The sequence below is a fragment of the Hemiscyllium ocellatum genome, chromosome 5 (assembly GCF_020745735.1).
Source record: "Hemiscyllium ocellatum isolate sHemOce1 chromosome 5, sHemOce1.pat.X.cur, whole genome shotgun sequence".
NCBI classification, from domain to species: Eukaryota; Metazoa; Chordata; class Chondrichthyes; order Orectolobiformes; family Hemiscylliidae; genus Hemiscyllium; species Hemiscyllium ocellatum.
In genome coordinates, this window is record NC_083405.1 from 76911455 (window position 1) to 76931899 (window position 20445).

At 42.0% G+C, this 20445-nt stretch overlaps 1 protein-coding gene across 1 annotated transcript in view; it reads left to right on the top strand.

Moving 5' to 3' along the window:
- The first annotated feature begins 374 nt into the window (after nucleotides 1-374).
- LOC132816080 (polypeptide N-acetylgalactosaminyltransferase 15-like) overlaps nucleotides 375-20445 on the top strand; it is a 69665-nt gene continuing 49594 nt past the window's right edge. The window contains exons 1-3 of the mRNA XM_060825509.1: nucleotides 375-1159; nucleotides 5097-5263; nucleotides 17856-18060. Coding sequence (XP_060681492.1) covers nucleotides 666-1159; nucleotides 5097-5263; nucleotides 17856-18060 — 866 coding nt within the window. The 5' untranslated portion in view covers nucleotides 375-665. The remainder of the gene's footprint in view (nucleotides 1160-5096; nucleotides 5264-17855; nucleotides 18061-20445) is intronic.

Below are 20445 nucleotides of genomic sequence, written 5' to 3' on the forward strand. Positions count from 1 at the left end.
GTCATTGTTTTTACCTTATATTTATCACAGCTTCGCAGTACTGTTGGTGCTCTCCCAGTTTATTCTCCGATACTGACTTCTGTCATTTTGAAAAGTACATGGATTGATCACATTCACCAACTGAAACTATATGTATCAATATTGATAAAGCTGTCCTGACATTCTCTACATCCGCATTTCAGACGAATAACTGAGTACAGAATTGAACCAACTTGCGTGGGTGGGTGGGTGTGGTAGGGAATAGAGTGAAGTGGATTGCATAATAAATTTTGCATTCTTAAACGGATGGAATACATCAAAGCAGACCACTTAAAAAAGAGCCAATGTTTACGTACTGTCCATAAAGGTTTCTTGCAGTCCGCGGTAAAGTGTGTTGCGTTAAGCAGGCGCTAGGACCGAGCGCTCGGCCGTGTCAGGATGTAGCCATTGAGCAGATTGTGTCTGTATCTGTTGTCAGGAGCAGCAGCATCAGGCAGGCTGTGGACAAGTGGGCAAGGACACACACCAGATCTCTCCCTATCTCTCCGTCTCCGGTGGAGCTCAGTTAGCACACAGCGATTTGGGTTTTTGTTTTAGGAACCATCCATCGACAAAGCTCAGAGCAACATTACAGAAAGCTCCGAGTGCAGGAGATTTCCCCTCCGGCTCTCAGGGAGGATGAGGCGATGGGTTTGAGGGGATGGCCGGAGCTGAGCCCCTTTGCGGTCATGTGGAGGAGGCGCTGGGGCTGCGGGTTCCTGCTGCTGCTAGCCCTGCTGCTGCTGCTGCCGAGTGGCCAGCCACCCCAGCAAGCTGAGCCTGCCAGTGCCCGCTCCACAGCACGGCAGCAGCAGGAGGAGAGGGAGAGCCGCCAGGGCGGACACCTCCCACCGCAACACTCTCCCCTCCAACTCATCCCTCTGGACTCCTTCAGCGCCGACCAGTTCATCGTGGTGACACAGAGAGCCGCCCGCCCCCGACGGAGGGCTTACCGGCTGCTGAGAGCCGCTAAAAGGAGCCAGGAAGCCGGGGAGAGCACCAGGCTGCTCCTCCTGGACCCCCCGCCGCCGGCTGACCGCAGGCAACTGGAGCGCCAGGGGCTGCAGACGAGAGGCTTTAACGAGACGGTCAGCGAGAGCATCTCCCTACACCGGAGACTACCTGAGGTACGCCACCCTTTGTAAGTACAGGAGGAGTTGCTTCAACCCGGGTGTCCCACTGCCGCCGTACCCTGGACACTGTCCCCCTCACTCCCACTGTCAACCCTCGCCCCCACTGTCCCCCCTCTCCCTCACACTGTCTCCCCCCTCACACTGTTCCCGCTCCTGCACACTGTCCCCCCTCCCTCACGCTGTCCCCCTTCTCCCTCACGCTGGCGCCCCTCTCCACCCTCATGTTGTCTACCCTTTCCCCACCCTCACGTTGTCCACCCATCCCTTCTTATATTGTCACTGCCTCCACACTGTCCCCCACTTCCCCCCTCCCTCATACTGTCACCCTCCCCCTCACACTGGCCCTCTCTCCCTCATATTATCACCATATCTCTTCGCACTCACCTTTTTCTCCCACTGCCCTCCTAACCCTCACTGTTACCTTCCCCCACCTCACTATCTCCCTCACTCCTTTTATTGTATCCTTCACCCCTCACACTGTATCCTCCAGCACTCAAATTGACATTTCGGAAGTATTGACTGTCAATAGCATTCAACCCAAATTTGTGTGATTGTTCCTAGAAAGAACAAATTGTTGATATTGTCACAAGGATGCCTGAAAGGAGATCCATTCAAGTAGCTGGCTATAAAATTTCTTTTCATTCCTGATGCTGCAGAGTGATCTCATAATATATTTGGAATTTTCCACAAGACGTGCAATACATTCCAAATTATTCATACTACAAATAAAAACATTTAACATTAGTCACATTTCTTACTGTTGCATAAAGATAGTTTTACCATGGATCTAGCTTTTCATTCCAATATCATCCAGTTTTATCCTGGTTGAATTCTGATAAAGATGTGTCATTTGCTTGAATTTTATACTTGCTACTCTTATGTTCCTTTTAAACTCTGTTTACTTATGTCAATATTGAGCTGATTTAATTATGACTCCATATTCATAACTATCTGAATGCTGTTTTGTTTGCTTTGAACTTCAGTCAAGAGATTATTAAAATTATGCCAAAACAAGAATCTGGAATTTATCTTTCAATGAATGCCAGAGTTTTTAAAAGGGCATGTTTACATAAACTACTAATAGAATATGGTTAGTTGGTGCAATGACATGTCAAATAGTAAGCATCAAAATTGTATACTTTCAGTTTTAAGAATTAGAAGGGAAGGAGGTGAATTTTTTTATTGTCCCAAATATTTGTCACTTTCCAAAAGAAAGTATTAGTTGGAGCAGCATGTGTTAAATATTGTTAACAGTTCACTTTGGGAACTTCCCTTTGGGCTGGGAAAGGTGGAGTCTTCTGTCCATTAAATGGCAACATTGGATTGGGAAGTACCTTAATGGTTCTCAGGCCACCCCCTCGCCCACATCCCACATCCCACAGCCTCCCTACAACCCACCCCCATCCCCACCTTTACACCAACTCCGCGCCCTCTCAGGTGTAAAGCTTTGGAGCTATTCCAGGACATTGGACAGCTTTCTCCATCAGCGATGTCACCAAAGTGGGCTCACAGGACGAAGACCCTGTGTAATGGAAACACATCTGAATCAATATGTTAAAGGAGTATCCTGCTCGGGTAATTTTCTTCTGTAAAATAGGAAAATGAGTTTAATGAAAAACATCCCTCTAAATTCGCTTTTCTCTTTAAACACTTTGAGCTTTCTTTTGAAGCTAACAGTGGTTTTGGCATGACTAACAGATACCATTGACATCTAATCACACTGGCTTTCCAAGACTGAACATTTTAAAAGCCTGACTACTATGGATACTAAACAGTTAACCATTCGCTTCAGGATCTTCATGGTATTTAATCAGAGTCTGTCACACACTGTAACTTCAGTAATTCAGATACAACCTTAACAAATAGAACGACAATCATTCACAACTACCATCAAAACGGAATGCATGTCCACTGCTCTCACACTGCTGCTCTCAATCAAAGGTGCCTTCGTCCTCTCTTGATGTCCCGAAATTGGCACAACATTCGGTGTAATATGATTACAGGCTCTTAAAATCGTGTACCTTCATGGTCTCAGCCACCACACAGTCATGCAGTGAAACTCGTCATGTGATCATTTTCAGAACTAAATTGTTTTTGTCAAAAGTAAATCAGGTTGGAGCAGCCTGTTTCTCTGTTTGTGTGCGTTTTTGCCAGAAGGCCTCCCAAACTCCCTGTCAAACTGCTACTGTCCATTGGTGCGCAAGTGTTATGGTTTTTGAGGGCTTATAATTAATCTAAGGAATCATGCTGGAAATTAGAGGTGGAATAATTTTTCTTTCATTTTTTAAAATCTCATCATTTAAAGCACACCCAAACTCAGAAGAAATACTATATAGAAAATAATACTTGCTGAAGTGTTGAGAAAAATTGCAGCTGTTAGTTTTATTTCAGTGGCTAGCCTGCTCTTCCTGTGGTTTACAGTGCTGTCTGCATTTTAAATGACAGCTTTTCTCTTTAGCGTTCGTGGGAGCCTCCTGTCCCAGTTCATCCCTCAATTCCCATTTCTACTCAAGCCCATCTTTCATCCTCAGAGGAGGTTGAGCAGGGAGTGTGGGTTGAGGGAGGATTTAGTATCACTGGGCAGTGACAAGATTATAAAATCAGGCCTTGTAATCCCAAATACTGCTCCATGGCAGTCTCTACAGGTGCTCAGAGTTACTCTGATAAATTCTAGAAAAGAAAGTGATACCATGGCCAGTCTCTGGATCATTGCAGATCGGGAGGTGACTCCTGATGTTTGGATCTATGTGGGAATTGTCTGAGCTAAAGTTGGCTCCAAGAAACATAACACTGGACTTAACTGGGTAATTATGCAGATGTTACTCAGATTAATATCTACTTGAACAGCTGGATATAACTGTATAACTGACTCCATATCCAAACTGACTAATGTATTCCAACCATCTGACTAACCCCCACCCTCTTTCCCTGACCATCAATAAATCCTCCATCATTACTAACGCCCCTGACCATCAGTAACTCTCCTCCACAAATGTCTCACCTTTATGATCCACCTCTCTCTGCATCCATCCATTCATGTCTATACCCAGTTACCCATCATACCCCTTATTACCCTCACTCCCTCCTACTCCTCTCACCCTTCTGCTCACCACCACCTCACTCATGCCATCCCATTTAGTCACCTACCATACCAACCCCCCCAACTTTCCACACAATTCTACCCACCTACCCACTGGACCTACTCCACTGACCTTACACTCCCCCACCCACCTTACATTCCCCCCCTCCCCACGAAGAATCAGCCAAAAATTGGACCTTTAAAGTTTCAGACTATGACAGCTGATGCTGTAGAGAGTAGGTGTTTTCTCCCTTCAACTTTACTCCATTCCAATGAGATTTCCAGGGAATGCTGCACTGCCCATTTCTTTGACAGCTGCAATTGAAAGATCCCAGAAGAGATGTGCAGAAGTGTGTTAGGATAGCCTTCACACAACAACATTGCCACGGCTCAGAAGATTCAGGCCAGCAGGGGTTACCTGCTGTCAGGTCGCAGCAAGCTAGAAGTTCAGAGTTCCAGCCAAACATGATTTCCCAGAACCTCTGACTCCAATGTGTCCCTGAAAAGCAGTGAATGTCTCAACACAGTGCACAAGTCCAGGAGTATTGGTCTGAGATGAGGCATACTCAGCCAATAGAGACAGAATAGAAAAAACAAAATAAGTTAAAATAAAGTAGTACGCAATGTAAAAGTAAGGTTAATTATGATAAAGAAAGATTATTTTAATTGCAAAGCAAGATGAAAATAGTCAATGGAATTTATAGTTAGGTTTACGGACTGCCAAAGATCCAATGAGTGTTAATTATTCCAGAACAATCAGTCTATGTGGCTATTAATTGGATAGAGCTGAAAATGAGTACCTCGATGTTGAATTGTGTCTACTGGATGATTGGACAGAGTTGTCTATCTTATTACTTTGTTTTTAGATGCCTACAGCAGGAATATAGTCAAAACCTGCCAACTGCCAGCATCATCATTTGTTTCCACAATGAAGCCTGGTCCACTCTTCTGAGGACAGTAAACAGTGTTATAGACACTGCCCCAAAGAAATTTCTCAAGGAAATCATCTTAGTGGATGACCTAAGTAACCAAGGTATATTTTAATTGAAAAATTTAATAGATAATGAAATACATGAGAGAGAAGAAGCAAGCATTCGTTATTGGTAGAGAAGTAGTATTTCATTTGAAAGTAGGGAGGAGGAAAGTGAATAACTGTTTTGGTCAGTAGTGTCTACTTGACAAGAGGCTTCTCCATGTGAGCTCCAATCCAATTACTACTGTACTCAACAGGGGCATAGGTAGCAAATTTAAAATTGTATTCTTTTCAAATGGTATCCCCTCATTCCCTAGTGTACATGAATATGCTTTCTCTATCCATTGAGTTACTTGTCCAATCTTCATAAAATGTTGAATTTTATCTCTAAAATGGTACAATCTGCTTAATCGCTTTGTATTTCATCATTGTTGGATTTTTTAAAAAATTGTTACTTTAATGAGATTGGTCACTGTTCAACTGGCATCAGCCATCTGTATAGTGGAGACTAACGTGCAACACAGATTGCATATCAGCATTGCACCTTGGAGTGCTCATGCACCTTCCATTGTAATATTGCTGCCTGGACAATCTGCAGGCTGGACCAGGCATCCATCCCTGGGATTAGACCCCAGCTTACTGCTTTCTGTCTTAATGCTCAATCACATTGTGTCTATTTGAATGCTTTCAGCATTGCTGCCATTCCTTGCTATTTAACACAGTTACAAAGCCAAGCATCTTGTCATAGTTGTCAGTATTGATCAATCCAGTTGGTAAGCATGTTGTTGTATGGCACCATGCTACATCAATGACACACCTACAACATGTACCAGCAGCTTATGAGACAAATGCATTACTTGTGCTTCAATCAAGGGCCAAGGGAAGTATTCATCATCAGGTTAAGAGAGACACTCTTCAGTTAGTACTTCCTAGCACAGTAAGTCAAAGGTAGAGTTCTGTCTTAGTCCAGGGGTTTGGACATGGTCAGTCAGCTGCTTGGGGTTGTAAGAGTGACCTTCACAGATGCAGAGGAGTTTGTTCAAGTGAATCCAACAGTTTATTACAAGCAGTTACCAGTAAATGCAGGGAGAGGAGTTCTAGGTAGACACGCGGGAATACTGGACTAACGAATACTGAGCACGAGTTACAACTTTTTACACACAGAAATAAACAACTCGTTGAGCAATCATCAGCTCCTGTTCCTTAGATGCTGCCTGACTTGCTGTGCTTTTCACAGTAACAATCACCAGCAGTTGTCTCCAACCACCTTTCTAGTCTTGTCACTCCATAGAGCACATCATGTGCTCTCATCTTAGTTTGATAATTTTAATTGAGGTTGATAATTTAATCAGCTTTCTACTTTGTAAGCTCTTCCAGGCCTATTGTCCTAACCTCATAAACCAGCTACCTAGCAGTCAGTGTCTGTGTTCCTGTGGTCTAACTGAAACGTCACAGAGATGTCAGCCATTTCAACATAGTTAGTAGACCTCATTGTTCTACCTGAATAATCCTCGTCTAAGCATTGTCACTCAATTATTTCATATCTGTTTTACTATACGTGTGTGTGCATCGAAGAGTCTTCCCTTTTGGTTAGAGTCAGGGGCTTTATAGCACTTCAGGCTGGGGATTGGGTCATGGTCAGTCCTACAAGTGCAGGGATTTGTGTTAAGTCCATTAGGGAGCTGCACAGAGATCAGTTGGGGCCTGGTCATTCATTAGTCATGGATGTCTGTTCTGGTTGGTTAAGGCCAGTTGTCAGCTCAATGAAAGTCAAGGCGTGCAGTGGGAGTTTATCAGGGACATCTGTTATGTGCGGAAATTGGAGAAGTCAGTAGTGTGAATTGGAGGCAGATTTCAGAGATGCAGAGGGGACATAATTGTAAAGAAGACAACTAAGACTTAAAGTTGGGAGATAATAGACTATTGATGGACATGGGTTACTGCATATGGTGGGGAGATGGGAAGTGTCACTTATGGTCATAATCACCATGGCTTTAATGGGGGGGACTGTGCAACAAAGTAATTGGCATGAACTGAAAACAACAAATGCTGGAAATTACAACAGGTCAGACCGTAGGTATGGAAAGAACGTAAGCTAAAATTTCGCGTCTAGGTGCCTCTTCATTAGAGCAAAACTAAAGTGTGGAGCGACAGCATTTATGGATGCAGGTTTGCTCACAGCAAAGCTGGAAGGTTCATCTTCAGACGTTTTGTCACCATACTAGGCAACATCATCAGTGAGCCTCCAAATGAAGCACTGGTGGCATGGCCCATGTTCTATTTATGTGTTTAGATTTACTTGGGTTGGTGATATCATTTCCTGTGGTGATGTCATTTCCTATGATGACATCAATTCCTGTTCTTTTTCTCAAAGAATGGTAAATGGGATCCACGTCTATACGTTTGATGTTAGAGTTCCGGTTGGAATGCTATGCTTCTAGGAATTCCCATGCATGACTCTGTTTGGCTTGTCCTAGGATGGATGTGTTGTCCCAGTCAAAGTGGTGAACTTCCTCATTCCTTCCTCTAGTGACAGTGGGTCATGTCTTTTTGTGGCTAGTTGATGGTCATGTATCCTGGTGGCTAGTTTACTGCCTGTTTGTCCAATGTAGTGTTTGTTACAGTTCTTGCAAGGTATTTTGTAAACTACATTAGTTTTGCTTGTTGTCTGTATAGGGTTTTTCAAGTTCACTAGCTGCTGTTTTAGTGTGTTGGTGGGTTGTGGGCTGTCAGGATGCCAAGAGGTCTGAGTAGTCTGGCAGTCATTTCCGAGAAATGTTTTGGCTGCTTGTTTGGGTTTGGTTGCTGAGAAATTGACGATGTGTGTTCATTGGGCACCCATTCTTTTTTAATACACTGTATAGGTGATTTTCCTCTGCTCTGTGTAGTTCCTTTGTGCTGCAGTGCGTGGTGGCTCATTGGAATAATGTTCCATTGCAGCTTCATTTGGAGTGTTGGGATAACATTCAGTATTTGGTCAGTGCATCAATAGAAAATGGGCCTGCCACCAATGCTTCATCCAGAGGCTCACTGATGATGTTACCTAGTATGGTGACGGAATGTCTGAAAATGTACCTTCCAGCTCAGCATCTAGATCCTCAACCTGAGCTACAAATCTTCTCAAAACTCACTAACATCTATGGGCGCAATACGCTAAAATTGGCCCGAAAATAGGAAACCAATGCCATCCGACTGCACCACCCATGACAAACTGTACTTCCTGCATGAATGCCTAAGGAAACAGGTACTTCCTAAATATCTTAAATACAAACCTTCTCTTAACACCCCACTAGCCAAAAGAATAGAAGAGCAAAATGGCCGCAGAATTCTTAGAGAAATGATTAATGATGCCCACAACAGACTTTATAAATACAACTGGGAAATTTCATGCCAAAATACTTTACTCAGTAATGCCACAGACCATGAATGGACAGACACAGTGCAACATGCCATAAACATTAGACAGCAACAAACAGAAAAGGCAAAAAAGACCTCCAGAAAAACTAGGCAAACTTACATAGAATAACAACACAGACAACACAGAAGCATGGATAAAAAACATCATCTGACTGACTTTTAACAGACACTGAAAAAGTCGTCTTAATAAGAGGTTTAAATTGCAACGTCCAGGATGCGGACAAGAAAGATTTCTTGGTAGCATTAGAAACAAAACTGAAAGACAATCAACAGAGAAAACTCAGCAAACCATCAGTCGCACCAACATTAATCAGGAAAAAGGAAAGAAACACACTCAATATACAAGAAAGGAAAGTGCTAGAAAGACTAAAAAAAATTGTTATCCTACCTGCAGACAAAAGATATTTGACAGTCATTTTAAATCAAAGAGACTACATTAAGAAAGTGAATGCACTATATGCAGATACCAACACTCAGAACAAGTGGCGATAGACCCGACCCCACAACTAGAGAACCAAATCACAGCCCTACTCAAAACAACTTCAGAAATCTGGAGAAATAAATAAGACTGAATTCCAAAAAACAAAACCAGACAGATCCAACACACCATGTTTCTACGCATTACCCAAAATTCACAAACTAAGAGCCCCCCCACCCCGAGACCCATTGTCTCACTACCTGGAACACCACTTACAGATTGGCCAAGGAGCTACACCAAAGACTAAAACACTCAGTAGAAAACTCATACCACTCCATCCGCCCCACCAAAAAATTCCTAAAGACCATCAAAGCCACCAAGATAGAAGAGGATTAAATAATGGTCTCCCTTGATGTAACAGCTCTGTTCACATCCATCAACATCAACCTGACTACATTATTAAAAGATCCAAAGACACATACATGAAACATAACCAACTTCATCAGCAAGGACAATATTGCCATGCTAGTGGACATATGCTTTACCACGCACTTCACCTTCAACAAGAAAACCTACAGACAACCCAACGGAACATCCATGGGATCTCCGATATCAGGGTTCTTAGCAGAGACAGAAATGCAGAGACTCGAACAAACAGCTCTGCCAAACATCCAACCCAAAATTTAAGTCTGCTTTGTGGATGACACCTTTGCCATCACCACACGAAACAAATTAGAAACCTTCAAGACCATCAATAATATCTTACTGGCATAAAAGTCACTAAAGAGGAGGAAAACAACAGCAAACTGACATTCCTAGATGTTGCAGTAGGGCAACAGCCAATGGGGAACTTCAAACCTGCGTCTACAGACCAAATACTGAACTACAGAAGCAACCATCCCAACACCCACAAACAAAGCTGCATTAGAATATTATTTCAACAAGCCACCACACACAGCAGCACAGAGAAATTATGAAGAGCAGAGGAAAGTCACCTATACAGTATATTCGAAAAGAACGGATACTCAATGAACCCAGCCCCCCAATTTCACAGTAACCAAACCCCAATAAGCAGACAAAACATGTCCAGAAACCCTTGCCACCCTCCCCTGCCAGACTACTCAGACATCTTGGCATCATGGTAGCCCACAAACTCACTCACACACTTAAACAGCAGCTAATGAACTTGAAAGACCCTATACAGACAACAAACCAAACTAATGTCATTTACAAAATACCTTGCAAGAACTGTAACAAACGCTACATTGGACAAACAGACAGAAATCTGGCCACCAGGATACATGAACATGAACTAGCCACAAAACGACATGACCCACTGTCACTAGTATCCTTACATACAGATAAGGAAGGACACCACTTTGACTGGGACAACACATCCATCCTAGGACAAGTCAAACAAAGACACACACGAGAATTTCAAGAAGCATGGCATTCCAACTGGAACTCTATCAACAAACACATCGAGTTAGACCCCATCTACCACCCCCTGAGAAAAAGAATAAGAAATGTTATCACCACGGGAAATGATGTCACCAACCCAAGGAAACCTAAACACATAAATAGAAAGCGGGCCAGGCCACCAGTGCTTCATCTGGAGGCTCACTGATGATGTTACCTCGTATGGTGATGAAATGGCTGAAAATGAATCTTCCTGCTCAGCAAGCAAATCTACAATCAGAACCTCAACCTGAGCTACAAATCTTCTCAAAACCTGGGCAGCATTTATGATATAGTTTGAGGGAGGGTTGGAGTGTAGAGTGTTGGGGGAGAAAGGATGTTGGTAGTTCAGATTAAATGATTGGAATGTGAGAATGGCAGACCAATGGTGGCCCCACTGAGTTGTAGGGCTGGGACTCATGGTAATCTTTGGAGATGAAGACATAAGGGAAAGAGATATGTAGGAGCATAGAAATATTGAAACTAGGAGCAGGAGTGGACCATTCAGCCTTTCTAGCCTGCCCCAATATTGAATATGATTATGGCTGATCCTCTATCTCAATACCATATTCCTACTATCTCACGATACCCCTTGATGCATTTTAGAGTCTGAAAATGTATCCAGCTCTGTGGAAGCTGAGTGCTGATAGGCTAACAGGAACTGCAAGGAAGAAAACAACATGGAGGTTGAGGAGGCTCATTGTTAGGCTGACCCTATGGCTCATTTTGCACCCTGTGTTGCTTCCATACTTATATAATTCAAATGCGTACAGGAATTGGAAAATGATTGAGAACACACCCAAACTGGACAGAGAAATAGTCATCTCCATGAAACAAAAATGATCACAGGTGATATCAAAAGTGGTAACTGTGAGCTACACAGACAGTTCAGAGACATGTGGTCTGCACAGGGCACAGTGCAGATCTCCTCTCACCTTGAACTGTAAGTATTCTCCAATAGGTTGTTATAGACAATGCTGCCTTTGAATTATGCGGAGGATGGCAGTGAGGGCATAACGTATCAAGTTGTACTATCATCAGAATAAAGTCCACAATGGCAAAGGTCCATATAGAGGTATTCCATAGCCCTCCTTGTTGGAGTTTTCCAGGGGCCACTGCACATGGAACTATGCTCAGCCATCATTTGTGAGTGATGCAAATACTGACTGCTCACAGGACTAAGGACCTGCTCTGTTTCTGATGTTCCCCACATAGGATCATTTGAACTGTGACTAATACATCCAACCACAGCAGGAGTCATTGCTGCTGTGGTTACAGCATGGAACAACAGTCAGAACAACAAGCAAGCCCAGGACCAATTAGAACATTCACTAGCTGCCAAACAACCTCCACACATGAAGTCACAACTGAAGGTTCCCTCAGGTTGCAGGAGGTACAAGAGGCCCAGAGACTATCATCCATCATGTCATTTCCTTGAGAGGACTGAGAGTCCGTGTTGCTGTAGACTGCAGATTTCCTAGGAGCAAGTCCAATAACTGTCCTGTCTCAGTGGCTACTCCAGTAACAGCTGCACTAAACTTTTATGTACTTGGCTGCTTCTATTGATCCATTGAGGAATTGTGTGGGATCTCACAGCCCTCGATCCACAAATGTATCACAATTGTTATGTAGCATATTGCATTGGTTCATGTTGCTTCCCCATGATGAGGTAATTGCTGTAGCCCAAGTAATATGCTTTGTCAGAATAGCTGGCTTACCTCAGGGGTGCAGGAAGGTACAGATTGTTCCTACACCAGATTGAGAGCATCATCTCATAATGCAGCTGACTTCTATGATCATCAGTACCACATCTTATTAGTCTATACCATGTACCAATAAACTGTAATGATGCTTATATCATAGGGTCATCAAGATGTACAGCATGGAAACAGACCCTTCAGTCCAACTTGTGCATGCCCACCAGATATCCCAACTTAATCTACTTCCACTTGCCAGCACTTGGCCCATATCCCTCTAAACCCTTCCTATTCATATACCCATCCAGATGCCTTTTAAATGTTGCAGCTGTACCAGCTTCCACCACTTCCTCTGGCAGCTCATTCCATACACACCCCACTCTTTGCATGAAAATGTTGCCCCTTGGTTCCCTTTTATATCTTGCCCCTCTCATCCTAAACCTATGCCCTCTAGTTCTGGACTCCCTCACCCCAGGGAAAAGACCTTGTCTATTTACCCTATCCATGCCCCTCATAATTTTATTAACTCTACAAGGTTACCCCTCAGCCTCTGATACTCCAGGGAAAATAACCCCAGCCCATTCAGCATCTCCCTATAGCTCAAATCCTCCAACCCTGGCAACATCCTTGTAACTCTTTTGTGAACATTTTCAAGTTTCACAACATGTTGCCGATAGGAAGGAGACCAGAATTACCCGCAATATTCAAAACATGGCCGAATCAATGTCTTGTGCAGCTGCAACATGACCTTCCAAATCCTATACTCAATGCTTTGGCCAACAAAGGAAAGTGTACCAAACACCTTCTTCACTATCCTATCTACCTGCAACTCTACTTGCAAGGAGCTATGAACCTGCACTCCAAGGTCTCTTTGTTCAGCAACATTCCCTAGTATCTTACCATTGTATATATATCCTGTGTATATATCCTGCTAAGATTTGCTTTCCCAAAATGCAGCACCTCATATTTATCGAAATTAAACTCCATCTGCCACTCCTCAGTCCGTTAGCCCATCTGATCAAGATCCCGTTTCACTCTAAGGTAACATTCTTCGCTGTCCACAACCCCTCCAATTTTGGTGTCATCTGCAAACTTACTAACTATACCTCTTATGCTCACATCCAAATCATTTATATAAATGATGAAAAGTAAAGGACCCAGCACCAATCCCTGTGGCATTCCATTGGTCACAGGCCTCCAGTCTGAAAAACAACTCTCCATCACCACCCTCTGTCTTCGGCCTTCAAGCCAATTCTGTATCTAAATGGCTAGTTCTCCCTATATTCCATGGGATCTAACCTTGCTAACCTTCTCTCACCTTGAGAACTTCTATGTTCCTTCTTCATTTTAAGGGCTGGACACATTCAAGGATGATCAGAAGGAGACCAGAGCTATTCTCTGCATCATGGATGATTCCATTACTTGCACTCATCACCACATTACCCCCCCCAACTCCGACTGAGGCCAAGCATCGATTAGGGCAGCCCACTCTTCCAATAGGGTCATCATGCGGCAGGTAATAGGTCTACTATGATGATGTTCTGATGCTTGGATGAGACCAGTGGCTGGATAGGCCTTGCTCTCCACTCCGAGCAGTGATGGACTCTGAAGAGCTGGAAGAGATATAGCAGACTTCTGAGGAGGGAAATGAGGATATTGTGCAAGAGGAACATTACCTTCACCATGAAAGCATTCTCCAGCATGAAGCAGAACAAGCCAAACAGGATTTAGTAGATACCCGATTCCACCAGATATGAGCTGGGTGCAGTGAGCAAAGACAGGTGATCCCTGTATGCTTCCAGAAGCAAATTCAGATTTTGTTTATTTGTATTTTTTACTTTGCGTTTGCTGTTTTTGAATAAAACATTAACCCTTCCAACCATTTAGAGGCTTTCCACCATTTGTTGCTCCCACATAGTACAATATCTTCTCATTGTTCAACGCTGGACATGTTAGATGACTGCATTTACATGTATTCCAATTAAACTAAAACAGCAAGGATTTACATCACATACTTAAAGGACAAAACAAAAATGTTTTCCTGCTCTTTTTTCCACCCTTTTCTCACTCCCATATAATTTATAATGACTGGACACATCTTTTATTATTCAGCATCTAACCAGTTATATGAAAGCAAGGGTAGGTGGAAATAGCCATCAGTCAAGCACAAATTATTTATTTGGTTCAGGCGATCTCAGTTCTTTACCTCTCCCATAAATCTTCAGTCTATTTTATAAACTGAAATGAAGATTAAATTTTACTGGGATGCAATTTTAAAAAATCAAACTGTTCAACAATGTATAAGCTCATATAGGCAGTCCCCGCATTGCGAATGGATTCTTTTCTAGAGTCCATTCACAGGTCAATTTGTATGCCATTTGGAACACAATGCAGGACAATATAAAGCAGCCACTCTTAAGTCCGGAAATGTTCATTTGTCGAGTCTTGAAGATTACACCAGTGAATGGGATCACAGTCATATGTAGAGCATTCGTATGTTCATAAACTGAGAACATCCTGTGCATTGCAGGGTTTGTAGTTCTCTGGGCATTTAATTCACTTGTAACTTAACTCTGGCACAACTCAGACAGAAAATCTGGAAATCAAAAAATCTTGCTTTAAAATATGCCTATTTTAATAAAGGACCCATTCTGTAAGTCCCTTAAAATGGATTAATAAAATATTTGCATGTCAGCATGAAATCTATGTATGTTGTTAGCTTCACTTGCAAGAATTACATCAATTGGAATCATGAATTAATCAATCAAGAATCATCATCATCATATAATCAGTCATTTTTCCACAGTGCCTAATCACTTTATTTGTTTATGGTCTCTGACTTTATTTTTATTGGTACCAAAATCAATAACTCACATATTACACCTGTAAATAAATCTCAGTAGTATCATTATGCACTGCCCTGCTTAAACACTACACTTTTAACAGGATCTTAACAATCAATATCTTTGCCTACAATAAAAATAGAGTTAAACTGACTGGACCACATCGAAGCAGTAACTTACCCAGTTTTGTTGAACATTTGAACACACTTTATTCAAAGGCTCTTGCCATTCTGGCCAACAGTCTTTAACCGATACCAGCAAAGAGAGATTGATAATTTATTTCGTAAGGCAGGACCTGGGAATGAGAGACAGCGTTAATGGATGAGATTTTAACTTGCTCAAAGCATATCTACTTGCACAGAGTTAAAATGGAGTCCAACATTTCAAATCAATGACTTTTCATCAGACCTTGTTTCTCTCCCCATAGATACTGCCTGACCCATTGTGAGTTTCCACAATGTGTTTTTTCGTAATCTGTTTTTCTGTTCTTGTTCTTGGCACTGAGTGGTTGCCACATTGGTTTCCATAGCTGTAAGCAGTGCACTCACTTCCCACACTGTCCTGTACATCTCATAACATATTTCAACATAGAATGTTTCACATAAGTACAAGTATTATTTATTTTATACTTATTGGCTAATTATAAAAGAAAAGAGAAAATAAACAAAGATATTATATATATGCTGAATCCATTTTCAACTAATTTCATACGAGGCTCCTGTTAATATTATTCAGTATCTAGATAAAGATCCCATTGCACATGAACATTAATCACAAATACATTATTGATAAAGTGCCAAGTTAAACATTGTATTCCTGTGACCAGTCCAGTTGCATGAAATTATGTTAGCACTTGTTTTATTTGACACTATTGTTTTTGTTATAATGAGATGAAGCTATGATTTAGAAATGATCGTAAGACGTAGAATGAAAAGTAGACCATTTAACCCATCTCATCTGCTCTGCCATTCAATGAGATCATAGCCGAAAGGATAATCCTCAGCTCCACTTTCCTGCCTTTTCCCAAATACCCTTGATTCCCTGTCTACCTGAGCCTTGAATGTACTCGATACAGCTTCTAAAGTCCTCTGTAATAAAGAATTTCGTAGATTTAACAAACTCTGAGAGAAGGCATTTCTTCTCATCTCTGTCTAACTGGGTGACCCCTTACTCTGAGATTATGCCTTTTGGTTCCAGACCGTCCCACAAAGGGAAACAACTTTTCAATATCTACTCTGTCAAGTCCCCAAGAATCTTTTGCTGAAAAAGGTCACCTCTAATTCTCCTAAATTCAATCTGTATACATCCAATCATCTTCTTATAAGAAAATCCCTCCATATCTGGCTTCAACCTAGTGAAGCTTTCTTGGACTGCTTCCCATGCCATTATATATTTCCTTATATAAGGAAAGCAAAATTGTTCACAGTATTCTAAGTCCAACTAGAGCCTTGTATAGTTTTAGCAAGGCTACTTTATTCTCATAAAGCGCAGCAGGTCAGGCAGCATCCAAGGAGCAGGAGAGTCGACGTTTCGGGCATGAGCCCTTCTTCAGGAATGCTGAAAATGTGTTGCTGGAAAAGCGCAGCAGGTCAGGCAGCATCCAAGGAGCAGGAGAGTCGATGTTTCGGGCATGAGCCCTTCTTCAGGAATGGGCATTTCCTGAAGAAGGGCTCATGCCCGAAACGCCGACTCTCCTGCTCCTTGGATGCTGCCTGACCTACTGCGCTTTTCCAGCAACACATTTTCAGCTCTGATCTCCAGCATCTGCAGTCCTCACTTTCTCCTACCTTATTCTCATACTTCATTACCTTCAAAATAAAGATAATTTGCCTTCCCTATTACTTGCTAAAATGCTATGCTCGTTGTTTTTGTGTGATTTATGTATGAGGATTCCCAAATCCTTCTGTGCTGCAAGAGAGTAAGAGTCAACTGTTCTTCTCTTCCTGCCAAAGTGTATAACTTCACATTTTCCCACATTATAGTCAATCTACCAAGTCTTTGCTCATTCATTTAACCTGTCTATAGCCTTCTGTTAGACTCTTTATGTCATCCTCACTACTTGGCACCGTATCTATTTAAATATCATTCGCAAACTTGGCTATAGTACATTAATTTTCTCATCCAAGTCATTAGTATATGTTGTATATAATTGTGGCATGCAGGGTGTTGTATTTGTAAGATAAAGTTGCTTGAATTGCTGTGCAAGAAGAGTAGCAGCAAGCATAGGATTCTTTTGCCCAAACTATGCCTTTCATTATTCTGTCTTTGGAAAATTATACTCTCCTGCTGAGAAACAATATTTTGATTACTTTTAGTTTCTAGAAAATATGTTACCCTTCAATTTATTTGCTTTTTTTTCTGTCCTGATTGGGTTGACATAATGAGTGATCACGTTCTCAGCTTCCGCTAATACCACAAGCCAACTGATAGAGCCACAAACAGCAGCCCAGGAATGATGCTTTCCCTTCCTTGTTGCAAAAAGGCATCTGACTGCCATCATGGTTCGGGTAAAACTTGTACCAAAATAGATTGTATACACTTAGTGGAAGGAAGTAATTTCTGCGAATGGGAATCTTCACTTGTTTGTTGCTGCCTAATACTCCAAACACAACTGTGACTTCAGCCCATGTATATTATTCAATTGGATTACCAATAGTGAATGAAACATTCCCATCCCAAGTGAGTTTAAATAACTTTCTGGGTGACTTTATTGGGAGTACAAATTCTTTATTTTGTGTTGAGAAATGTTGACACCTTGTAGATTTAGGGACATCATTGCTAATTTTGAGTGGAATTATGATTAATTCTTCTTTTCCTAGGACATTTGAAGGCATCTTTGAGTGAGTATGTTTCCAAGCTGGATGGTGTGAAGTTGATTCGAAGCAATAAGAGATTGGGGGCAATTGGAGGTCGCTTACTTGGTGCAGCGCGGGCAACAGGGGATGTCTTGATTTTCATGGACTCACATTGCGAGTGCCACAATGGCTGGCTTGAACCACTTTTGGATCGAATAGCTCATGACAGGTATGGTTGGTGAGCTGTCATTTTTAAAGCTCAATGAAAACAGATGTTTAAAGCTGAAAATAATATTTCTTTTGTTTGATTTGATAAACATCCAGTTACATCAGGTGGTACATTGCTATATATAGTTCCAATGTGTTGTAGATCACAATACCATCTATTTAATATTATTTAGTGTGACACTGAATCATGAGTTTCCATGTTGAACTTTAATTTAGCTGGCACTGCAATGCTGGTGGTACTATTCAATTCCGTGGCTCTTAGCAGAAGAAAGGAAAACATTTCAAATTCCATTTCTACACCTAACAATGGTCCAATAAACTGGGTGAGCCAAGACTGGTATCCTGTTACCCAGTCACCCTTTATTTACACATGGAGAATCCTTGACACTGATCCAGCTTCCTCTGAGCCAGCTCTCGGAGTGAATAGGATCACTGACCCTCCTGTTTTTATCTGTCAGCTAAGACTTCCTAATTGGACCAGAAATACCCTTATGAAATATCCTGAGGGGTGATTTACCCTTTTCACATTAGAGAAATTGAAAATCAGGCAAGTGTTTTCCTCCATCAGTTTTCCAGTAAAGCTGTCGATGGTGACCATTGTTACATAGCTCCAATTTAGCAATGGTCACACACCTGAGATAGGATTACCTGTGCAAATGAGTCTCAGCATATCTCAAAGTAACTTTAGCAGAGGAGGGGTAGGCACAACAATAAAATTCTTAGCAATTTAGGTATAAGAAATCTGTTTTTATTCTCTCTCACAAAATGGTGCAATTTTCCATTTGTAGTAATTATAATGAGGTCAGCCAGGTGGACCTTACAGAATATGAGTTTCCCCATTGGCGATGTTAATCTGGTCCAATTAGGAAGTCTTAGCTGACAGATAAAAACAGGAGTGTCAGTGATCCTATTCACTCCGAGAGCTGGCTCAGAGGAAGCTGGATCAGTGTCAAGGATTTTCCATGTGTAAATAAAGGGTGACTGGGTAACAGGATACCAGTCTCTGTGGAGTTATTTCAGTGGTGACAAGAGAAAAGCATGATCCTGTAGAACTTTGCTCACAGCAGCCACCTTCAAGTTGGGGTAAGCATTTCTGGCATCATGCCGTCATTTGAGAAGCTTGATATGTTCAATCCTGCTGTTGAAGACTGGGCCTAGTATGGGGAAAGAATGCTCTATTTTTTTTCCAAGCAAATGACATTAGGGCAGATAAAAAGCAATGAGTAATTTTCCTGACAGCTAATGGATCTGCAGCTTTTTTGGTTTTTAGGAACCTAACTTTCCCTGAGGCACGAGATACTAAAACCTTTTAAGAGTTGATGGATTTAGTAAAGGAACATTACCACCCCAAGCCTCCTTTAATTCACAGAGGCTATTGGTTTTACTCGGCAATTTGAGAACCAAGCAAATTTGTATCAGGATTTTGACTAATTTAAAAAGAGTGGCAGAGGAATGTGGCTTTGGTTTAACCCTTATAAAATGCTGAGAGATTGTTTGGAATGTAGGATTAATGATGTAACCATGCAAAAGCGCCTACTAGCTGAAGCCCAACTGGACTCCAAACAGGCACGACAACTGACTTTATCATTGGAAAATGTGGCAAGTGGAGCATATGAGTTGCAGGGTATTCCGATTGAAGTGGATATCATTGCCAGTCCAACTGAGCATAGGGGACACCACTTGAGTGAAGGCAATTGCGTAGCCTCACTCAGGGCATATCCTGAACAGAAGGACTTTAGGTCAGCCCACAGCAAAACCCCAAAACAAAGCCAAGCCTCGGCCAAATAGTTAAAATTTTCTTCAGGATGCAGGCCAGCAGGCCACTTTGATTGCTGCTGATATACGGATTTGAGAAGCAACAGAATCCCATTAGACAAAAGTTGTGTAAGGGAACTCCTAGGCCAGTATTAAGGAGAATGGACACCTTGGAAATTCCATTGACATCTGCTTTGGAACAGTAAAATTGCTTAACAACATCCAAATCAGAGCCAATCAAAATAAACATCTGGTTAAGTGGTCATCCGGTTCTAATGGAGGTTGACACCAGTGCAGCCTTTTCAATGATCGCAGAAACAGTCTTTAACAAAATCCACTACGGACTCCAACCCTTAAGTTTGTGCAAGACCTTGGCTAGACTGAGAACCTATACCAGGGAACGTTTACAGATTAATGACACTACTTTGGTCCCGGTCTCTTATAAGAAGCAGCTGGTTCACTTCCCACTGATTGTAGTGAAAGACTCAGGCCCAAGCCTAATGGGGTGAAATTGGTTACTAAAAATTCACAATGACTGCCTCAACATTTTTTGATGAGAAAATATCCAGAAGGTTTCCAGGAAGGGCTAGGGGCTATCAAATGAGACAAGACCATCTTGAATGTAGACCTA